This window comes from Andrena cerasifolii, chromosome 11, assembly GCF_050908995.1.
Source record: "Andrena cerasifolii isolate SP2316 chromosome 11, iyAndCera1_principal, whole genome shotgun sequence".
Classification (NCBI taxonomy): Eukaryota; Metazoa; Arthropoda; class Insecta; order Hymenoptera; family Andrenidae; genus Andrena; species Andrena cerasifolii.
This window is the reverse complement of record NC_135128.1, coordinates 9102961-9126034: the sequence shown is the minus strand read 5'-3', so window position 1 is coordinate 9126034 and position 23074 is coordinate 9102961. Positions and strand designations below refer to the sequence as shown.

Sequence of the window (23074 nt, the reverse complement as noted above, 5' to 3'; positions counted from 1 at the left end):
GAAGGAGAACTCGGGGCAAGAATTTCACCGTGGGAAACAAGGGCGATCGCCTCGTTATCGTTCTCTCAGATTGCGCGCCGTGGTTTATCCCGTCCGCCTGAAGGTGTGCTCACACCGTCGCTCGCTGTATCTCGGCCGGAGATGGGAGAAATCGAAGGGCGCACCGACGTAATTTCCGGAACGTCCGCCCAAAGCTGGCGACTTGAAAAACAAGGAAAACCAGAGAGGCTTGCCGCGAGGGGAACAAATTCCACATTGTTTCCCTCTCTGTCACCGCGATCGGTCCATTATTCCTCCAAGCACACTGTTCTCTCTGCTACCGTGCCCCCAGGATCCAGCAACCACGACGAACTTCCGCTAAATTTGGTTGAAATTGGTTGGAGGGGCCGAAGAGGGACACGTGGGTAACAGAACACTCATTCCTTTCACATTCTCCCCCTCGGATGAAACAATGTACAGGGCGCAGCAGCAAACGTGGCGGACCCGGCAACGTACCGGCACCCCTTGCAAAAGCCGATCAAAGTTGCAGAGGTAACTTGTTTTGTTCGCCAGAAAGTTGCTTTCGAAAATTCATCGAGCACATGCACTTGACTACCACTTGATACCAGGTTTTATTGGCGAGCCTCTATCGATCCACCCGCGCAGCTTCGTCCGTGAAAGCAATGCCAGCTATTTTTTATATCCCATCGGAACAGGCGCGTAGATCGATTGGGGTTTAAAATCGAGGTGGATGAAAATCCTGCTCATTTACTTGAATCCTGAATGGGTTATCGTAAGGTAATAGATCCGCACTTTAGCAGGACTCTGCCCATAATCCACGAGATCCCATTCAGAGGCGTGCTACGCGAAGTAGCCTCGAATCCAGGCGTCTGAGGATTCGATTCATTCCATAGGGCCCTCGAATTTCGAGTGGATTTACACACAAACGGCTACTCGAAAATCATCAGGACCTGTTGGCGAGCGGCGTCCAGGTAGTAATTGGATTTTCGCCGAGGCTTTCCCAGGAATACATTCGACCATTCGAAGCCTCCGCGAGGCCGTGCCGGCCGTCACGTCGCACGGGACTAATTAGCCCCGCGTGACACCGCCTTTGATCCCCGTAAATTAATAATGGCGCTGCACCACCCCCCCGTTCCTCGCGGCGAATTCAATTCCGCCCTTTCGCCCCGTCCCCCTCCGGGCTTCGTCCCTTTTCGCGCAGCCTCGTTCCCTGCGCCCCTTTCTGCGATCCCCGGTAGGGGACGGGCCCATACACCGCGGCACTTTTCTATTTTCTTCGGTCTCTGTCTGCCAGGCCCACTCGTCCGCGAGCTTTCCTCTCTTTTCCGCGCCTCAAAGACCGCCGCGCTCAAAGCGTACCCTAGAAGCCGATAGGACAAAGTTCCTCGGCGAGCGCGCTCGATCTGGGTGATATTTTGCTCCCCTCGTATGGAATTTAAGTGACTCTCTCGGCTGGCATGTCGAGTGGAGAACTGGGTAGGACAGAACCAGGGGATCTGCTAACTGTTACGTGGATGGGATGCTGAAGTTCTATCGATGAATTAGTGGCTTCTGCAGTTGCTCGTTGATTGCCATAATCGGTGCAGAGTGAGGAACTATGCTCGATACGACAGCGCGCAGTTTGCGTCATCGTTTAGTCATAGTTGATCAAGGCAAGGCCAATCGCGGAGTATCAACAGCGTATTAGATTTCCTCATTAGTGAGTCACGTATCACGGTTCTAGAAATCGAAGGATAAAGTCCATTCTTTCTATGAAGATAAATCGCCCCAGCTGTAGCATGGATTCTCGAATTATATTAATTAAACGCCCGCGGGCTGGATCGAATTAGACGCAGCTCGGTCCACGGATTAATAAAACGCCAGAGAGCTTCCATCCCATGTGGCAACATCTGCTCCACGGTTTCCTCCTGAAATAAAACAGCGACAGACGTTTTTTCGTCCCCTCCATCGGCGCGTTTCATATGCACGTGGAATCCCTGTTTCTTCCCACGACTTCTGCGATCTTTTCTTCTTTTTCGCCTGCCTGTGACTCGCGCCACGGGTCACCGACAGAGGAGGAAACCGAGGTACCAGCTCTCGCCACGAACGAGGACACTCGTTCTCTGAAATCTCCCCGGCTTTCCACTTCTTTAAAGCGCGCAGAGTGAATTGATCCCCGGTATCGAAGGACACCAGTTATTTAAAATAAATTTATCACGAGCACCCAGTGGCGCACTCAGGATTTAATCTTGGAGGGAACCGAGTTGGAGGACCGAGGGATTAAAGTATTTTCAATGCAAATTCAATAAAATTCATTAGGTGATTATAAATTTTTTTTAACGAATCAAATTCAATTTTCTTTTATTCTTATAACCAGGGACGAATTTGTGGCGCCCCTAGGGTAACGAGGGTCTGTCACCCTTTCCGTGAAATATCATCAAATATTTTAATTTAAAAGAGTTGAGTCGATTTTAATATTAATTCAATATGACAACTCACGTATGAGTTTTTGCTAATTTATTACACGAAAGAATAGGGAACTGTTTTTAAAGTTGACACTAGCCTCTGTGTTTAAAAGTCACCCTTCACTTTCAGTGCTAGAGAAAATGGACATTTAATTTTAAAAATAAAAAGTTACACGCAACGTTTTCGTTATCGTTTTCTCTTTAATCGCTAAAAATAGACTTCGTCGCTTTATAATTTATACAGAAATACCTACTTCCAGTGACATGTTACTGATATGTTCATAAGAAACAGAATCGTAGCAACTCTTTCGTGCATAATTCAATGAATGATCATATTAAGTACACTGTCACAGCAGCTTTTTGATGTTCCAATTAAAAACCTCTGGCAATCTGCATTACTTTGTGCCGAACGTCAGCACGCGCTCTCGGGTGGATATAAAATGCCATTAGGCGGATTGTGTGAAAGAATACAGAGGGAACATCACACTTTCCAACGCGGAACGAGATAGTCTGTCGTTACTAGAGCGTGACGACAGTTGCAACAGCATCGAGCAGAACAAAGAGAGAGGCAGGGGGTTGAGGTACAGGGGACGAAAAAATGAGTGGCACGTCGCTGCGACCTCTCAGCCCCTCTGTTTCACCTTTCATCCCTGCAAAATGCTTTGGAAGGGTGGCGAAGGGGCCAAGGTGGCGCGAGCTGAATCCACGAAACGTCTCGCGTTTGTTTGACTTCATTCAGGGCCGATTGATTTGTTTGCGCCCACCTCCAGCTGGGCAATGGCATTTCGATCCATCGAACGGTGAAACGCGAGCGCCCCGGTGAATAGCGCGGAAGAAACGCTCGTAAAATAAATTTCTAACATTTACGTCGGGTCTGCTCGAGTGTCCTGGATCTGTCGAACCGTTTTAAAGTGGATCGAAATTTATGGGGTTTAATCACGAGGACACGGCCCTGGGAGGCATCAACTATCTTTTTATAGTCGTCAGATGACTTTCGCATCAGATAGGGTAAATCCGGGTGAGTCAGTACGGCAGGAGATTTGGTAGAGTAAACTCCGTGCCAATTATTGTACAGTTTACCCTATAATTGCTATATTTCAGACTGTATAAGTAAGAACGCGTTAGGGTATAAAACACTAACTTCTCTATGTGTCAAACAGTTGAAAGAAAAGCGTCAGTTCCCTTCCTTTTGGTAAGTAAAGGTCATGGCATCATTTAACCTTTTTTATAAAACTGTACTGTACAGAATCGTATTTACAATACACTTCTAAGTTAATTTTCGTTTAATGTTTTGGATAACAAAATAGTAGAGGCATTGAGGACTAATGCAGAGAAAGTATTTGGCCATATTAACCCTTCCTTTCAAAGCTAAAGAGAGTACCAACGACGAAAACCATTTCTCCCTGCACTTACAGCAAATATCAGCCAGTTTTTCTGAACCAGCATAAAATTCTGAACATATTAGGTTTCTTCTGATGAAATAAGTAATTAGTTTTAACAGCCATTTTATATTGGGTCAACCGACTACCCCGGACTTACCCTAACTGTATTACTTTTGTAATTCCAGCATGGTGGTGAGTGAAACGAGATGGCAAAGAAACAGAAGTGTCTGGCTAAGGGACTTTTCAGGTAATGGTAGTGTTACTTTCCCGAAAGTGTCCTTCCACGTTTTTTCTAAAAGGAACAGCCGTCAAGTGATAAAAATAAAGAGCCACGCGGAGAACAACGCCGCTACAGCGTCCACCTCAATTTCCACCACCTCAAGTCCCAGAAACCCTGCTCCGAGAGCTCGCACCTCCCCTCGGAACAGTGAGCGCAGACTCCCTCTCCCTCTATTCGATTATTTGTCCTCCCTGATGCATTAATACACTGGGAACAGGATTAAATACGCCTGCGATTTATCTCCCTTCCGCGCGGGGCTGAGGAACATCCTCGAGGACGTACACTGGGGCGAAAAGCTCGTCTGTTGGGGCTCTTGTTCCCCTTCGATGCTTCCTCCCGTTCCTAACGTCGATTCCACTCCTCGAGCACCTACCTGTCGTCTATTCAAATCCCGCGGAGCGCGGCTCAAAGGAAAATAGACGTCGCGTTACGAAACGACGCGGGCTGTTACACAGCGGCGGAGATAAAAGCATGGGAACCCTATTCCGGCGCTTTCGAATATCGCCAAGGTGGTAGAACGCACTCGTGATTACGGTGGAACTCGCGCGGGGGGACCGAGACGGCGAAAGTCCCTCGTTCCGTGGACCATTTCACCCGGCAACGGTGAAATGAAGTTATTCTAAGGGGGATTAGATCGTAGATTCTGCGACGAGCGCGCGGCACGTCGATTAAAACCGAGCTCAGTGTGGTTACCCTCGCACGAGTGTCTCTAATGTTTTAATTTTCGCCGGGAATATGCCGAGGGGAAGCGTCGACCTGGAATCTCCACGATCTCGGTTAGTCGAGGTGGCGTAGAAAATGTTTCTCGATAGAAGTGCGCGTTAAACAATAGCTAACTACGAGCATACCTTAAAGCCCGGTTCATGCAAAGATTCTACCGCAACGCACAAACGTTCACCGAACACAGCAAACAAGTGGCGCATGCAGAGGGGTGGCAAAGCTGCCTGGCACCCTCAAAGAAGTGGCTTTGTAAAAAGAAAAGAAACCTGGACTTTATTCTTTAAATTAATTTTTATAATCACCTAGTGAATTTTATTGAACTTTCATTGAAAGTATTTCCATCCCTTCAACTCGGCTCCGCCCAAGATTAAATCCTGAGTGCGCCACTGCAACAAACAATACCCTACAACGCAATCAACCCCTCGCAGACATCTCCTCCAAAGACGTTAGCACTTCCAAGCGTCTGAACTCTAAATCGAAACAGATTCGCGCATCGTTCTACCCTCGTGCACTGAAATAGCATTAAGCGCAGTAACGAGGTTGCCATCGTTCGGGCTGCGCCACCCTCGCCTTAATATCGCGGTCGAAGCCCCTGGAAGCACGTATTTCGACGCAATATCGCGGACGCCAGCCAAAGAGAAAATGGAAAGCTGATTTACACGGCTGCGTTGTTTACCTCGTGCTGACCAGCTCCGATAAGACTTCCCCGGGTCGGAGCGTTGCTCGTGAAGGGAATATCACGGGGTAGGAAGGTTCATCCCCTCGATCCACTGTCTCCAGTCCCGGCGATACTCACCCTCGAACCGGGACGATTTATCTCGGGAACGGGCCGTGTAACCGATTCGAGGAAAGGACCTGGTGAAAGAGGGCCCCCCCCCCCCTCCGCTAAAGCTTCATTTATGTCGGCCGTAAAGTCCTGACGTCCACGGGCTGCGTCATTGTTCTTTCGCCCGTGCTCGGCCGAAGGGCCACGGAAAGGGCGACTGGAAGAAAGAAAAATAGCGTCGGCCTCGTTCGGCGAAACGCGCGGCATCCAATAAGCGTCCGGCTGGATGAGAATGCCGAGCATAATTTCTGGTTTACGATACGGACGCGACGGCGCATCCCCCCACCCCCGGGCGGGCTGAAAAAGTCGGGCGAAATTGACTCGACCGACGGAATGCGAACGCGAAATTGAAGGATTGATAAGGGTGCGATTGAGAATCTTTGCAGGCTTAGCACTTTCGAGACTAGGCGATGGGATTTTTATTATTCGTTGCTTGGAAATTACTTGGCAACGAGAGCATTGTGTAGTTCAGTGCTTCCTGTGTGCTGCTGTGCACAGCGTATCGAGATCACCGTGCCTGTGTTAAATAGAATGAAATGCGATATTAACATGGTCTGTTTACTGGCCATACACTTGTAAACCAATTTGAAATGTGATATTGCACGTGGTTACCTACTGTGGGGACGGTGTGTCTGGCCACGTGCGGGATTATTTCACTTGCAGGTTTTAGGAGGCAAGGAAACAGGTCGATGAAGGAGACTGCGAATGGGATTTTTTTAGTCATTTTGAGTATGTATTATTTACCATATTATTTGTTGAAAGATATACTGGAAAGGTGTCTGAAACCTGAAATAAAAAAGATATATAAAGAAAAACTTTTAAAGTTACACGATTTTATCTAATTTCATCAAAAACGCACTAAGAACAAAAGGATTATTCTTTTCTTGTATTACAATTACGACGATGGGATGTCACTTCGCATGAAATTTTCTTGATTTTGTATTATAAATTGATTCATATCCTGTTATGAAATTGCCTGCCCCACGATTTTATTTAAAGTGACGTTACCATTACAATTGCAGTACAAGAAAAGAATTATTTTTTTGTTTTTAGTGCATTTTTAATTAAATGGAAGTGGAGAAAACAGAGGAGTGAAGCTGAATAAAATCATTTAAAAATAATAAACGTGCTCGTGTGATGTTTCAAGAACAATAACAATTCCATATCTCTCTTAGTTCTGGAAATATTAGCTAGCTAGCTAGCTTCACTTTAAACCTCGAAGTCGTTTTTACCCAGTTCTCCAAGGACAGACGGAAATTCAAGCGAGATATCGCCGCTATCGTAACGCGGCAATTATCTGTAACGCTGTTGTAAAATGTTTTATTGCTAAAGCACATAACAGTTTACGGTACAAATGGCCTATAAAAATTACGTAACGCTTAAACCCAGTGTACAACACCGTCCAAAAGGGACGTGCACTTCTTACGAGCTAATTGCATTGTTGAAGATAGCACCATTTAACAAAAAAAAAAAAAAGAGGAAGAAGTATATATAAAATAAAGTTAAAAAATATACGTCGCCTCCTGACCCGCTTCGTAAGTAAATCAGTGTAAATTCACCATCAGTCAGTCCCATTGTTCGAAGTAATGGTTCCAAAATGAATCACTGACGAGCCTCCGTCGCCGAAGAAATATATCATATTGCACAGCATGGTAACGCATTTAGAAAAACCCGATTGTACGCGCAGTGGTTTACCAATTAACGTTATTAGCATCTCTTAATTCGTGTCTCAAGTAACAGTCACACGGTTCTTCGTCTATTCACCGATCTCCAAAACGTTGTGCAACCGCAGCACGGGCCCTGTTACTCTTCAGCTGATCCCATAACGCGTGAACTGTTAATCGAGATCTCAAATTAGATTCCCTCTTTTAAGAACGCTCCCGGGGGGGCATTCGTTATTTGTACTCGTTCTTTAACTTCGTCCGCAGGATCTTCCCGGTCGAGGTTTTCGGTATATAGTCTACGAATGTGACGCCCCCTGCAATGATAAATTAATACAATGGTTACGGGGACAAAGTATTCGCGGTGATAAGTGCGAAAGTAAACGTAAGAGATTCCTCCACCTCGCAGCTCCTTGTACTCCGACACCTTTCCTTTCACGAAATTCTTGATGTCCTCCTCGGTTGTTTTCGCGTCGTCCTTGACCAATATGAAAGCTTTCGGTACTTCGCCGGATCTTTCGTCCGGGACACCGACCACAGCTGCGTCCTCCACATCTGGATGCATTCTCAGCAACGCCTCCAACTCTGCTGGCGCTACCTGCAACGATATTTCGCGTCAGCGAAGGACGCTCTCGAATATTGTTGGACTTGGTACTCAAATACGACGGAGAGGAAGACGGGAGGTAGGAGAAAATACGTCTTGTTAGATTAATGATTACGAAACTGGGGGCTCTATTTAACCCAGTGATTCCCAACCTGTGGGTCTCGAAGAATTTTCCGGGGGTCGTCACGGTTTTTTTTAAATATTATTAAGATAGAATTATGTTCTGAAATGCCTATTTTTAATGCGTTTCCTTTACCTTTACTTTTTTTTAAAATATTATTAAGATAGAATTATGTTCTGAAATGCCTATTTTTAATGCGTTTCCTTTACCTTTACTTTTTTTTAAATATTATTAAGATAGAATTATGTTCTGAAATGCCTATTTTTAATGTGTTTCCTTTACCTTATTAAATTTACCTTACCTAATATGGCGGTGGGAGGTCGCAGGTTGTTTGAATAAAACAGGTTGGGAAACACTGGATTAACCCACTGATAGGAGATTAGAAGATTAAACAACTTCTTAGCAAAATAGAACTCATAATTTATAACAGAGATTCTTCGCCCGGATGAAACAATGAATGACATCGATAGAAAGATTCTCTTACCTGGAATCCCTTTACTTTGATCAGCTCTTTCAACCTGTCCGTGATAAAGAAATCATACTCCTCGTCGTAATAAGCAATGTCCCCGGTTTTTAGCCAGCCATCGACGATCGTCTCTTTCGTAGCTTGTTCGTTATTGTAGTACCCTTTCATGACGTGAGGCCCCTTGATCCAGATTTCGCCTCCCTGACCAGGAACAGAGACGTCCTTCTTCGTCAAAGGGTCCACCAATCGCACCTCGCAACTGGCCACGTTCTTACCGACGCTTCCTGACTTCAAGCCTGTTTTCTCCAGAGTACAGACCGGTGAGGTTTCCGTCAGCCCGTACCCTTTAAAGCAGGCATTCGTTAAAGAATGAGTCTTTTCATTAGCACGCACGAATTATAGTAGACTTGTACATTCAGCTGTCTAGGAACCCCGAGGTGCAACAGAAATCCACAAAACACCATCCAAAAGTATCGCGAACATTCCCCACGAGTGAGATCTTGCGACTAACAGATTTATAATTAGTATGTAAGTCTGTTAAACGCTGTTGACGGTTGCAAATTTCCATGCGTCAGCACGTGAGCCGTATCAATCATCGTTCAGTGTCCACGGCACCCAGGCCACGTCAACTATCGCGCTATTGTATGACGCGGATTATAGATCGTTAAACGATCGATCAAACTTCCTTTTACCTTGGCAGAACTTGAGCTTGGTGTGGTCCGTTTCGAACTTATCGTAGAACTGGTTGACATCCGCCTCTCCTAGCGGCGCAGCCCCACTAATCGCAAGTTCCATGTTCTCCAGATGCTGTTTCTTGATCAGTGGATGAGCGTTGAAGAATATAAGTATCGGTGGTACCAGGAACAGGCTCGTCACCTGCGAACAACGTCCCGTTAACGCCTCTTCGAGATCGATTCCCTGGTGCAACCGGCAACGCGAACGGAGCACTTACTTTGTTTGTCTCTAAGACGTTGATGAACAGATCTGGTGTGAACTTGGGGACGGTAATTAGCTTCGACCCGGAGGACAGGTGCGGCAGCACGATGCCGTTCATCCCGAAGATGTGGAAGAATGGTAGGATCAAGGGCACCACTTCTTGGAAAGTCTCTGTAAATTAAAAGCGAGCGTAATCTCGGCGCTGGATGCAGGTGAAATCTGTTTACTCACCGGTCGGTTGCCTCCACACCATCTCGCCACCAGTTATACGCAACATCTGCATGTTGGAGACCAGATTTTTATGCGTCAGCATTACACCTTTTGGCAGGCCAGTGGTCCCGCTGGAATATGGCAGAACCGCCGTATCCTCGATGGACCTCTGAGAGGACTGTAAGGCCGGCAGCGTTTTACCTCGCGTGACGAGGTCCTGCAAGCATCCGGAGAATTAGAAACGAAATTCCAACGATTAGAAATTGCTCGACTGAATTTTTATGCTCACCTTAAACGGCACGGTGCCCTGTGGAATGGGTCCAGTGCCATCTTCTATGACCACGATGTGCGCTCCAGGCGCCAAACTATCTTTCGCCGCCTCTAGCGCAACATCCGCTATCTCTGCCACCGTGATCATCGCCTTTGCTCTGGAATCCTTCAGTTGCCTCGAAATCTCCTCTGTTCAAAACATGTCACTTCATAATGTCAAGCTACCACTTGATACTATAATTCCATGTTTATAGACTCAGATTAAAGTACAAGAGAATCAGAATCAGATGTGTAAATCACACTTCCGACAAGTTGTATTAACAAATCCAGTTTTTATGGTGGCAATAAAAAAAATTGAACCTCGTAAAAATAACGATTCAGAGCGTTTAAAGTCATTATACAACAGTATTATATCTCGCGACTACGTCTGTGTCCCGTGTAAACGATCGACTCACCGGCCGTGTAATATGGATTAACAGTGGTGATGACCAAATCGGCCTCCACGATCCCGAGGAAAGCTAAAATTGATTCGGGATAATTAGGCGCCACCAGGGCCACCACGTCACCCTTTCTCAGGCCCATGCTCAGCAAACTTCTTGCGATATAATTAGCGGCGTCTCTCGCCTCGCTGTAGGTGTACTTCCTTCCGGTCACCGAGCACACCTAGAACGTCGTCATCGATTGCATTTCAATAATGACACTCTCAATCCCCTTCCGCGGGAACAACAAAGACTTAGCCGGCTAATTATGCAAGCACGATCCACAACATGTCCTTTGCTGCCACCGATACTGTTCGAAGCTGTTCAGACGACGCTGACTAAAGCGGTATGACTAACAGTTTACCCCACATACCAAGAACATTTGATAAAAACTTTATCACCTATGTTAAAGAGTTATACTTAAAACAATATTTACGTTAAACTAATATCGCGTAATTTTTGCACGAAAAAATCAGGATTTCCACTTTAAATAGCCGTCATTTTGTTTTAAATTAATATTTCGGAAATTCCCTCCGTCAATCAGAGGATACATTAATACACTAACGAAATCTTTTTGTTTTTTGGTTTTAGGTAATCTGGTGTCCGAATGGCAGTGCTCACCGCAAAACGAAATCTTTAAAAAGGAGGAATCTTAGACGTCGATTGTTACTTTGTTATAAACGTGAATATTTTTCCACGAAAAAATTACCAAATGTTCTTTAAATGTTGCTCTTTTAAGTGCAAAAAGTTCTGTAAAAATATACGCGTCCAATTTTTCAAAAAAAATTCACAAACATTCGCCTCTTTTCGGCCGTCTGACTAGGTATAACCCCTTAAACACAATCTACTTCTTCCACCGACAAACTTTCACAAGAACCACAGACTCTCAGTGAAAGGCACGAAGTCTATCATCTCGATCAGAAATCCCCCAACAATTTTCGACAATGTTTCACGCGCAAGTGCGACAAGTTTCTCCGACGAAATCACGGGACAAGTATCAGTCAATTCAGAACGTACCAGCGCGGTGTACTTCGCGTGCCTCTCCACGTCTTTCCATACGAAGTCATGAATGAACGACTCGCAGGGCGTGATCTCTCCGTGAGGGGAGGGGAAGATTTTTTTTCCATTTTCATCCTCGATGATCTTGCGCTGTGCTTGGGTAGACGCGCATCTCGTGGACCGGTTTAAGACCCTCGCCCCACTCTCCGTTATCTGGCCGAGCCTCCGCGCGTACCGAACTATCTGTCTGACGGCCGTCATGATCGCAGCTTCTCCTTTGGCCGTTCCTCAGCGGCTCGTCAAGCCGATCGCCCGCTGCAAGAACAACAACACCGACCAGGTTGAAATTAGCCGGCGGAAAAACGACTTTCTAGGTGCCGCGCGTGGAATGCAACGCTCTGCCGAATGTAGGCCGACGAGGCGAGCGGCGGGAGGCCGGAGAAAAGCGGGAACGCCTCGATAGGCACGGTGCGCGCAAGATTTAGAAACGGAGGAAAGGCAGAAACGGGCGAGCGCAACGTGCCCCGTGGCCGCGAACCGTCCACCGATAGATCCAACTGCGCCGCTCGATACCGCGAATGGAGCACCGATAAAACGCTAATCGCTCGGCGCGTAGACTTCCCGTTTGTTCTCCGGTGAATTTTAAATGACGCGACGATCGGTATCGGGAGCTCGCTAATGAATCGTGCCAAGGACGATTCACCCCAGTTATAGGCACGCGGCGATCCGGACGTAACAGGCTCTTGCAGCTCCAGCTAGATTATATATATATATATATACACAGAATGCATCCCGTGGCGTCCGATCGAGTGCGAGGCGGACGATATCACTGTTATCGGGGGAATGTTTGCATCGCATTTGTGTACCGTCATCGAGCCGGGACAATAAGTAAGCCAGCGGTTCAAAGTACGATCCGCGTATTGGAGGAATGTTATCAGCCGGGATGTAAATAATGCGGTTTCGTCATGTTATCGGGCTAGACGGTACAAGAGTCGACCGAATGACGGGGCAATTATATTGTGGTTTGACGACACGCTTTCGCGGCACGATACGTAGGTATTAAGAAGAACGATAATAGACAGACTGTGCCGCTACCCGCGCGGCGATCGTCGATGCTGAACGGCCGATGCCTACGAATACGGAATATTCATGAAACGCATAGCCGCGCGCCGTTGCAGCGCTATTACTTCTGGGAAACAGGAAATCGATGCTAATTAACCGTCTCGGTGTTTGCGATATTCGAAAATCGCGACTTCGACCTCGACTGCACTCCGAGCGCTAGACCTGCCGCGACGATCGTGCAACAGCCTTTAAATAAACGTTCCGCGTACAGGGCCGCGTTTACATTAAAGCCCGTTAGGCGCCAGCTGGGGCCTCGCTATCTGCGGGCCCATTTTTTTAAAATTGTGTACAAATTAGTGAATTTGATTAACTGACGCAGATTTGTTCTTCGAGACCTCGCGTTGCGACTGGGGCCTCCAAAAGTATAAACGCGGCCCTGTTGTGTATAAACGCGTTTCCACGGACCGTACACTCCCCTGTTGGCACAGACTCGTGTAGTTGTATGGCCACTGACACACCCGACCAGGGAAAGGCTCGACGCCGATGTAAACGTCGCGCGTCGGCCGCGCTATCGAGTCGAACTCTTTTCCTTTTTCTACTACTCCAGCCCCTGTTTCTGCTATCGTTATCGGGTCTGTCCGAAGGGGGCCGGAACGGCCGCGATAAACCCGCGAAACGAGTTGCTCCTGCACCGAACATCGCCGCGCAACCAACGCCTGTTGATCAATCGAGCCCCCTCGCGCTCAATTAACCGCAGGATAAAGACCGATCGCCGGTTCTTCGAGCAAGAATTCCTCGGCGCGTGCCATCTTTTTTCCTGCACTATAGAACGTCGATTCCGCGAGAAACGATTTGCGATCGCGCGTAGCCGACGATCGATCGATCCTCCGCGGGTAACCTGTTGCATCCGCGAGCCACGCATTTTGGGGAGGAAGGTGGGAGGGTTGGGGCGACGGAATTCGTGGATCGAAGCGTAGGAAAACTGCGCCGGGGGACTTGGCGAAAGTTTACCCGGTTCTAGGGGATCGAACTGGCGATCGATTCCCTTTAACGAACCCTCGCGACGTTCACCCGCGAGCCACGGGAGCCGAAGGTTTTGGAAACGCGTGCGGTTGAAACCCTCTCGAAACTCACTGCGCAGCTGCGTGCCGGTGCCAGCGGATGAACCGGTTGGTCGTCTGCACACCTCGATTCGTTGGTCGATTTTTGGCGCGGTGAAACTCGAGTGTTCCGAATAGCAACGGGCACGAAACCGCCACCACCGAGCTGCGCCGCTCGAAGTTCCCTTGCTCGCGCGACTCTTTTCACTGACAGACTAAGGGGATTCTCTGGCGAACCGCTTTAACTTCTACTCCTGCCTACAGATACCGTTCCCTCCCACCAGCACTCGTTACGCGCTAGAGGCATGGTCGCGTATGTATATACACAAGGTGCTCGAGAAGAGAGGGTTTCGCATTCTCACGGAGAGCCAGAGAGACGCGCAGAAATACGGCCTATTGCGCTGCGAATTCGGTATGCATTTAATGGCCCTTAATGTCACACATCGGCAGCGATTCTTGTAGGTACAGCAGTGGCCGTGCGAGTAGTGGGCGGAACAGGCTCGGGGAGGTTTTGGGGGCTCCCTCGCTAGTTCGTCAGTCCATTCGATCCTTGTCCACCAACGGGCCACGCGGAGTGTTACTTGAATCTCCGAAGATGCAAGCCTTCGTGAGCATTGAAAGTTGCGATGAGCCTTGACAAGGCTTGTTCTGCAACAGTGCACGTGTGGGTGAGCTCATGCGCCGTTAGGAATGTTTCCCAATGCCAACTTGTTATACTCGAAACGGGGAGCAAGAGGCTGGCGAAAAGGAATCGCTAAGGTCGTCGAGATTCAGCGGGTAATTTAAGTTCCTCGGATTGGAGTAATATTCGAAGCGATTTGGGACAGCCGCGTGGTCGATGTCTCTCGAAGCGCTTTGAAGCCTATCGTATTATTTAGAGCACACACGACTGGTATGTAAAGCGAGACCCCCGAGAGCGCGAGTCGTTAAATGTGATTTCAAACTCGTTGTGGGCCAGTAAAAGGCTCCAAACTGTGAAATGCCTTAAGGTTCTATCGGACGTAGAATATTAGGCAAAAGTATAGGAAATTTGAAATACTTGAGTGCCTACGTCTCGCGCATAGTAAATCTAGATGCAAGGAACTCGAACGACAGTCGGAGTCTTACTTTTACTCCAAGAAAAGTATTTTTCACTTTACGAATGCTGTTTCAAGCAGTATTTGCTAAACTTTTGGCAGCGAAAATGCCGGATTCACAATTTTCTCAAGTTATAATTTATTTCTTTGAAACGCTGCAGCGAAAACAATTAAAACTCGGCAGGTATTTTCATCTATCCATATACTACACGTAGAAAAAAATTGAAGCCATTGGCAACATTTCTTTAACATTTTCTCAGCTGTTTTATCTGTCAAGATCGTCTCTTTGCAGAAGTGTAAGTGTAAAATTAAGTCGGAGATTAAAGTCGTTATAACTCAGCAACCGTTTAGTGAATTCGTATAAAATTTTTGGAGCACATCAGGAAGATGGAAAAGAACAATCTCACAAATTTTCATCAACTTGGTACCATTTTGAACATAAATTCGACGCATCCTTAATCCTCGGGCAATCCTAGTCCAGACTAAGGTTCTTCTTCCAGTTTCTTATTCCTCGGTACCTGTTTCCGCCACTTAAGAGACCTCGAGAGAATACTGCGTAAATAATCATTATTCAGAAGCTGTATGAGTAAACAGTTCGTTAATTCTCCATTCATTCATTAGCATCCCATTGCCTTCGCACTTCTTTTACCTGCACGGCTTCGATGCACCTTCCACCCGCTATACTCGCGAATAATTATGACTCTCGTTTACCGTTACCTTCAGCGGGCAACGTCCGAGAATCTCGCGAGACCCGTGCAGGGAAAGTTAGTAAACTTTCCCCGTCTACGGGAAACTCGCTGCGCTCCTGGCGCACCTGAAACGACCAAACGGGTCGAAAATGTCATGCACATTCGGTAACTCGGTTACACGCGTGCAGCTACCGGTGCACACCTCGCGCTGCACTTTATTTCGAGTCTGCATCAGGTCCGGCGCAGACTTTACCTGGTAAAATTAATCGGCCTGGGGAGTACATCTTTTGAAAGTAACTTAGCCTTCGGCGATATATATTTTATTATTAATTAATGTAAATACATAAATATGAAAGAGAATAGCAGAATAATTTGCAGAAATGCGCACGCTGATGTGCTTATTTTGATGTATCGGGGAACAGATACGTTTAATTTTCAACAGCAACGTGTTAACTCCCATTTGTAGTCCGGCGCGTTGGACTTTCAACAATTTGTTCTAACAATTATGCCAGCGCAACGGAGCCTGGATGGATTTGCCTGCATAGATATGTCGCGGTACGATAAGAATTGAATCCGAAGCGACCTATTATTCCCTCTCTTGTATAAACGTCACGATTATTCGCAATAGGCGACATTCGTAATGAACTTGTGCGCATGGAAATGCAGTTTTTAACTCGACGGTGACCCGCAAAGCGGTCACTCGAAACTGAATATTAATCTACGATCGTAGACGGCAGTGGATTTTTTTTTCTCTTCCAGCTAATAGAAGCCGCAAAATGCAAGCTTCGAGCGGCTTATTACAGACACAGACACAAGTTATGTAATAGAACTGCGGGGATCTTGCTCTTCGCGTTACATAATAGACGCACCATTTGCTTTTGTCACGTGCATCACGTGTTGGCGGACACTTTTCAAAAACAGAGCGCAGCTTGGAACGCATACAGTACACCGTGCAAGCTCATTTTCTTCGAAAACCTTCCATAAAACTTATTTCTCTCCTAGTTAGTACCAATAATCTAGTATCGCCCACGATTGTGGTTTCGAATGACTATCAAGCACGCTTCCAAAGTCCTACTGATAGTAGGTACTAATCGATGATTAAGGAAATTTCGAGCTAATCTTGCACAAGTTTTCCATCACTGAAATATAGGTATACCCTAAAGTGGGGGGACATTAGGGATTGCAAATTTACCGACGATTTAAATCACCGGTATTTTTTAAGGTATTGAAAATATAAGATATTTGTTGAACTCTAATCGAGCATTATAAAAAATATATGCAAATAAAACTATTCTAAACATAAAATCTGAAATGAGATAACACAAAATAGATACATTTGTGTAACTATTGACAATACTTATTAACATGGATCTTCACCACGAAAGCAGTGATAAATTCAGAACTGGTTCTTAATCAAATACTTCGGTTTCCTCTTTATTAGTAAAAGTTCTTTTTTCGCTGATAACGTAGTAGATGTGGACAGAATTAATGAACGCATATACAGTGGCGGACGAAAAGAAGTTTACAACCTTTAAAATCGCATAACTTTTTTTAGAATTCGTCCAAACGACATGATTTTTTTTGAGAAGCTAGAAGAATTAGTTTGCTAAGTGACGTGTTTCAAAAACTATATCGCTACAGGTAATTTATCGAATTATCGGTAAAAATTTTAAGGTATTTCTCGCGATTTATCGGGAACCCGGTTTACCGGTATCGCAATCCCTAGGAACATTGGCATGCTTTTGGAACATTTTGCTATATAAAATAAAAATTAGCATTTTTACATTCGCTTTAAATATCCTATCATAACATTGCATCCTTTGCGAATGTACTACAACTGTGAAAATGCATAAACTTTGTTTCCTTTTCCTTTTCAATAAATGTTAAATAGATTCCAATGTTGCCCCGTACTGCCAATAATTCCCACAGTTTACGGTATCTGCCACGCGATATGGGTATTCATCGTTCAGACGCAAATTGCCCAATTTCAGAAGCAATTAGTCCATCGGGATAAAGCTGTAACTGTTGCGTAATCGCGGGAGCGGTTTGCAAAGAAACCGCTCGCGAAACGGAGCACCGAAATTATACCGCGAAACGTTTCGACTCTTGCCATCTGGCGACGGAGCCCCGTCGACGGGGGTGCAAGCATTTATCGTACGTCGACAAAACGAACAGCCCGCGAGTGGGGGCTACCCCATCGCCTCCGACATTTATTTATGAATATGGCCGATTGGAGTTCGATTATCGATTCTAGCGCGGTAAAGCGTTCGTGACCCGGTAACGCGACACGCCCCGTTTAAAATCATATTTTTTTTCGCATTGTCCAGCACGTATTTAACTCCGACGATCCCAGCTCGCCATTGCGAGCGCGAACGCGTCGGCGCGTCGTCATCGACGCCGACTCCGACGTCCTCGGTCGTGTGCAGGAGCGTACAACAGGCGGCGAAGGTTGCGCTGAGAAATTTTTCCACAAACCCCAGCGCTATCTCCGGCCTCGGCTATCCATTCCTCCTTTTGCTATCCGAAAACTACCATCTAACGAGTCTCGCGAAATGCGCGACAAGCCTCGTTACGCAATCGGTTGCGCAAAGAAAATTCGCTCGACAGGAGAACACACTGTCCCGAGGCATTTGGGGGAAAATTAATGCACAGCCGACGCGGCGTTACTTTCTTTTTTTTTCCCAGGCCGAGGAACTCGAGGACGTTAGCGCCCCGCGAGGGTTCACCCCTGAGGGCGAGGGTGACGACGACGCCATGTCGATGCTCGCCCCTATAGTTCGCCCTCGCTGCAACACCCCCCGGTGCTGCTCCAGTTGACCGTGAATCGCGTGTAGCACGTACCAAAGAAGGAAAATCCGGGCTTTCTCACGGCTAAGAGCGATTTCGTCGCGGCGGAGCGCTCTCGCGAGGAGAATTTGGGCTATGAATGAAGACCCAACCCTTCCATTTCGAGGTAATTAACGGCCGTGTCGAACGACTGTTTGGATATCGACACACGCGGAATGGTGTATCTGTCGTCACGTCGGCGGGATTGCGTCATTGCGAATCAATTTTTTCCTTGGCCCGTGATCTGGACGGACGTCGAACATAATCGATTTATCAGGCAGCCCCCGTTGCGTGAGCGGAAGAAAGAGGGAGAGCAAGGCGGCGATTAAAATGATCAGAGTGCGTGAATTTCGGTGTTCTTTTTCTCTATCGTAGAGCGTTAGTGGCGGTTAGCGTTAGAGGCGATCGTTGCACGATCGCGAGCAAATTGCCCCGATGACACGGCCGGGAACGCGTGTCGGATATGTAGGGCAATACGTTGCACATAGTCCAAACGTCGTCTCGCTGCATTAACGTTTCCGCGATCGTCGCCGCGATTTTAGTAGCCCGACCGGCGAAGGGCCGTTTAATGAGAACGAAGGAGAGTGAACGTGTATTTTACGTTCGTAGGTATTGATAGTGTTACTGTTGTCCGTAATCCCCTGGCCAGGACCCAGCGTGTTTAAAATATCATGCCCCCGCGACCGAGCGTCCGTGGTGAGGAGGATAGTTCAGAAGGTAATGATACTGTCCGTTACTTTAACTAGTGTCTATCAGGGCAACGATAGTCGAACGGTTGCAAGAGAAGCCGCGAACGTGGCGGGGTAGCGCGGTACCCTGAACCTCTGTTGGGATTTCAGAGATGGATACCAATTCTGAAGAAGTATCAGGTAGAGCTGCCGCTGGAGTGCCCGTTCCACGAGAGCCGAGACATTTTCCGGCCGCAGCAGAGGGCGAAACACCAGCACAGACCGTCGCAGTGGACGTGCGGCCTTTGCGGCAAGTCATTCTACGCGGAGAAGCACTTGGATGCCCACTTCGATAACAGACACAAAAGTAACGTTAACACGGTACGTTTCCGCTCCCGATATAATTAAGGAAGTCGATTTTATCGTGCGTGGAATGCATATAGTGACGCGCTGTGGACATATGCAAACGTATGCAAAGCGGTCTCTTTGAATATGCGAGCTGTTAAACATGTTTTCCATCAACCGCTGCAGGAGTTCCCCAAAGGCTGAGGCGCGTTAGTTCAGTGCACCGAACAGTTTGCTGTCCTAGCCTTCCGAAGGTACACAGGATCCGTGTACCTGTTAAATTCTGACATCATCCGCCAGCTACCGCCGCATATCGCTTTTACAATTATGCTATACCCCTTCCACCCACCAATACGCGGTAATTCAATCGATAAACAGGTTGGGGAATAGAACATTGAAGGCTGCCTGTGAAATTATACGAAACCGAGATCTGATCGATACGAAGAAGGTTCCTTTCTTTCCCGTGTGATAATTGCTTGCCGTGTAAGTCGCTTTAAAATATTCAAATAACCAGGAGAACGAAAGAGGAAAAGCGCTGCAAACGTCTGAACAAGTTCTCCTTGAAGTTCGCAGTGTTATTGGAAAGAGTTGCGGGGAAAACAATATAATAATGCAAAGCTCATGCATTATAATTTAGACACCTTACGGTGCACCTCTGTCATTTATAAATGTTTCATGTCAGTCGAGCGAAACTCCACGTGAATCACATCTCACATGCATTAGTCGCAATGATAACAGCGCGTCACTACTGGCACCAAATTATGCAACATAACAGAGAGAGAGAGAGAGAGAAAAGCCAAAGCATGCACACTTACAAGTTACGTATTCAAAATTTGTAGCTACCCCATTTGCGTATTAGAACGATGCTAAGAACCAATTAACATACAGAAAGTGGACACCAAACGCGGATGTAAAATAGCGCAGTAACAGTGTTCCGCAACACCAATTATTCACACACTCCTTTGCCCCATTAAACACCCACTATTAAACTCAGTTTCCAAGCAAGCAGAAATGCAAGCAGAATTCTAAATGAAACTGTTCGACGAACCAAGGCGGAGGACGCAGTTTGCCTGGCGGACTACTGCGACATCATGAGATGCGACGTGCTGGGGAACCGCGATTTCGAGAGCTCGCTGGTGGACGACGAAGCTGGGCATCACAGCACGGACATCCAGGTGTGGAAGGAGAACACGGAGCAGCGTTCCACCTCGGTGATGCCCTGCGAGTCCCGCGGCCTGTCCAGGGCGTATCCAACCGAGAAGTCTTGCACGATATCGGGCGGCGGCGCCGTGACCAACATCCAACGTTACTGTCACCGGGAGGACAGCGGGGCTCTGGCGAATCACCGTTTGCCTGGCACGGTGTACCACGTGGAGATAGCCGGGCCCGACAACAAGAGCAACGCCTGCGACAACGAGGAGGAGGACGAAGACGCCGAGGACGACGAGGACGACGAGGAGAATCTGGTGGAGGCGGCTCTGCCCGCCGTGGACAAGAAGCAGAGGCGCAAGGGGCTGCATCTCAGGAAGCTCAAGTCCAACTGCAAGCCGGAGGAGCTGCAGAAGCTGAAGTTGCAGTGCGAAGTTAGTTGAGAACGTGAGAGAATGCTTGGCCGGCTTCGAAGGTCCCGGTTCTTCACTAGCGACCCGACCAAGCTCTCGTCGTTAGGTCTCGTAGATTCGAGTAACGGTAACGCGATGTTTTAACGATAAGACGACAGCAGGAGTGGTAGATATCTTTGCAGACGGGAGCCGGGAATGAAGAAGAGTACGAATCAAAGTCTAGCTGCACGAGATTCGCGCGCAGGTATCAGCCACAGAGTCAAAGGCCTTTTATTCCTGTAAAGCACTTGGTCCGCCGAGTATCTCGCCCGAGTCTTGTGATTAGAATCCTCCCCTGTAGCGTTGGATAGAGCAGAGGTTCTGAATCTCTGGCTCGCAATTAATTTCTGCGCCGTGGAACTTAAGAACCTCGATGTACCAATGACTAATGATTCTGTACAGCCTCCAGTCGCAGTATCCGCATCCAAAGTTGCGAATAAGTGCCAGAGTCGGTAGTCTCGCCGCATAACTGTGGCCTAGTAGAACAATCGATCGAAGGAGGGCTTGCTAGTTTGTCGTAGCGTAGAACCAAATAACACTGCCTTAGATGTAGATATTATTACTTGAAGTGGCATAATAACGTCCTTCTCGCGATATCATCGACAGATACTCGTACGTGATTGCATCGCTGGACTCTTGACGAATCTCTCGGTAAGGGACTTCCAAGAAATCGAAGGTAATAATCGACGGTTCGGAGCTGGCGGAACAACGGCACGGTACTTCCTCTGCGATTTGAAATTTCGATCTTGACGCAGGGGAGCTGAATCGCGCGATATGCTGGTACCTCAGCTGCGACAGATATTGGGAGGACACGAAGAGGCAACAGCGTCACACACCCTGGTACCTGCTAACTATTTTTCTGGTGGTACTGTCCTCGTCGGTTTACGCGTGCTACTACGTCATTTGGATCCTGTTCAAGTACGTACGTCGAGCCACGTTTACTTCGTAGCACATTTGCCATGGCGTTATCTTCGGTTTGCTCAAGAGCAGCGATAGAGGGATTTATCAGGCCTTGACGTTCGTTGGGTGTAGTGTAATAAACTCTAGAGGAGCTACTATGCGCCTGAAATGTTGGGAATAATTGCAGCAACGAGTCAAAGTTCTGTCAAAGCTTTTCCCCACTTCCTGGCTGATATGAATCGCTCGAGGATCGTTTACTCCAAAGATTTTCTCGCTCACCGAGACAAACAACATTTCGCAAGCTTCTCTGTGCTACTAGACTTATTTATCATTGATATTTTCAAAATTGCTACCACCATTATTCTGGCGAAGTGGTTTCCTCTTAAATGACAATTTCGATTCAGGAAATAAACAAAAGCGATAACTCTAATTGGTCAAGGTATTTACGTGCGTAATTCGTAATATCTAAAATCGCATCAGAGGCCGCGAGGAATCGAATCTTATTTACAGATACGGTATCTTTAGAAACGTCACGAAGAAAGCGATTACCTAGCTATCCCCGACGGAACTTTGAACTCATCTTGTTTACTTGGAAATTCTAAGTAAATAGGTACGCCGCGGAGTACGAATTATTGACATCGTTAACCGTAATCGCATCGTGAAAAGCGACATTGACCTCGACCCTCGCGAGGTACTACCTACTTATGTATCTCGCAAAAAATATCCTACTGACGTTGCTCGCGCGAAGTACATAGATTCTATTTATTTATATATCGCGTCGGTGAACGCGACACGTTGTGAAATATTCCCGTTTCTTGCAATGTCCCCTAGTATCGTGCGTTTCCCGATATTCCAGCTCCGCGGACGAAGACAGACTGGACGGGCCAGGAAGCCTGGACTACAGGGACGGGGACCTCGCAGCGTCGTCGCAGTTACGCGATCCGAGTGGTCCTGGCGAGGGTAGGGCCGTTGACCGGAGAAAATGCGACCCCGGGGACGAGAATCTGCCTGTGTCCAACGAGGATATGCCTGACCACTACATGTACGTAGTTTATCCGCCCGAGCTAAAGCGGCGATTGCTGGAGAGGTAAATAAAACGAGGAACTATCGAGCTCCTGCTGGCTGGCCCTCGTCAGCAGAGAAATCGTACAGCGACCTCCCCCCTGCTTACAGCTGCTACAATCGAACAACTCGACTCTGAACCCGAGGGATAGGAGAAGGTTGGGCGGATACGCGACCGGAGGCACGGCGATTCTCATCGACTCCACGTCGGTTCCGCGGCCGACCTCTCTTCACTTCCCTCTCTCTTTCCCCCCCCCGCCCCGATCCTCGTGTTTTGTATACCAACTGTGGGAATAAACTGCAAGATGTACACGAAAGAACGACCTGCGTTGTTGCTTCCGTAGAGA

At 47.3% G+C, this 23074-nt stretch overlaps 2 protein-coding genes across 5 annotated transcripts; one reads left to right on the top strand and one right to left on the bottom strand.

The window, feature by feature from the left end:
• Positions 1-6945: 6945 nt before the first annotated feature.
• Positions 6946-13806, bottom strand: LOC143374822 (uncharacterized). The gene is made up of 10 exons (XM_076823330.1): positions 13595-13806; positions 11417-11713; positions 10376-10583; positions 9940-10109; positions 9672-9867; positions 9457-9611; positions 9197-9380; positions 8523-8848; positions 7716-7911; positions 6946-7630 (listed from the first exon to the last, which is right to left on the bottom strand). Exons 2-10 carry the CDS (start codon positions 11657-11659, stop codon positions 7548-7550), a joined length of 1761 nt encoding a protein of 586 aa, XP_076679445.1. The 5' UTR covers positions 11660-11713; positions 13595-13806; the 3' UTR covers positions 6946-7547.
• Positions 13807-18028: 4222 nt separating this feature from the next.
• LOC143374828 (uncharacterized) lies at positions 18029-23047 on the top strand. 4 transcript variants are annotated; one of them, XM_076823339.1, is made up of 8 exons: positions 18029-18278; positions 18761-18868; positions 18991-19200; positions 20217-20747; positions 21372-21441; positions 21521-21683; positions 22522-22752; positions 22839-23047. In XM_076823339.1, exons 1-8 carry the CDS (start codon positions 18252-18254, stop codon positions 22864-22866), a joined length of 1368 nt encoding a protein of 455 aa, XP_076679454.1. In that variant the 5' UTR covers positions 18029-18251; the 3' UTR covers positions 22867-23047. The 4 variants fall into 4 exon arrangements, with proteins under 4 accessions (XP_076679454.1, XP_076679457.1, XP_076679458.1 ...); XM_076823342.1 differs by having other exon boundaries at positions 18030-18278; positions 22522-22707; XM_076823340.1 differs by lacking the exon at positions 18029-18278 and adding an exon at positions 18316-18490.
• The last annotated feature ends 27 nt before the right edge of the window (positions 23048-23074 follow it).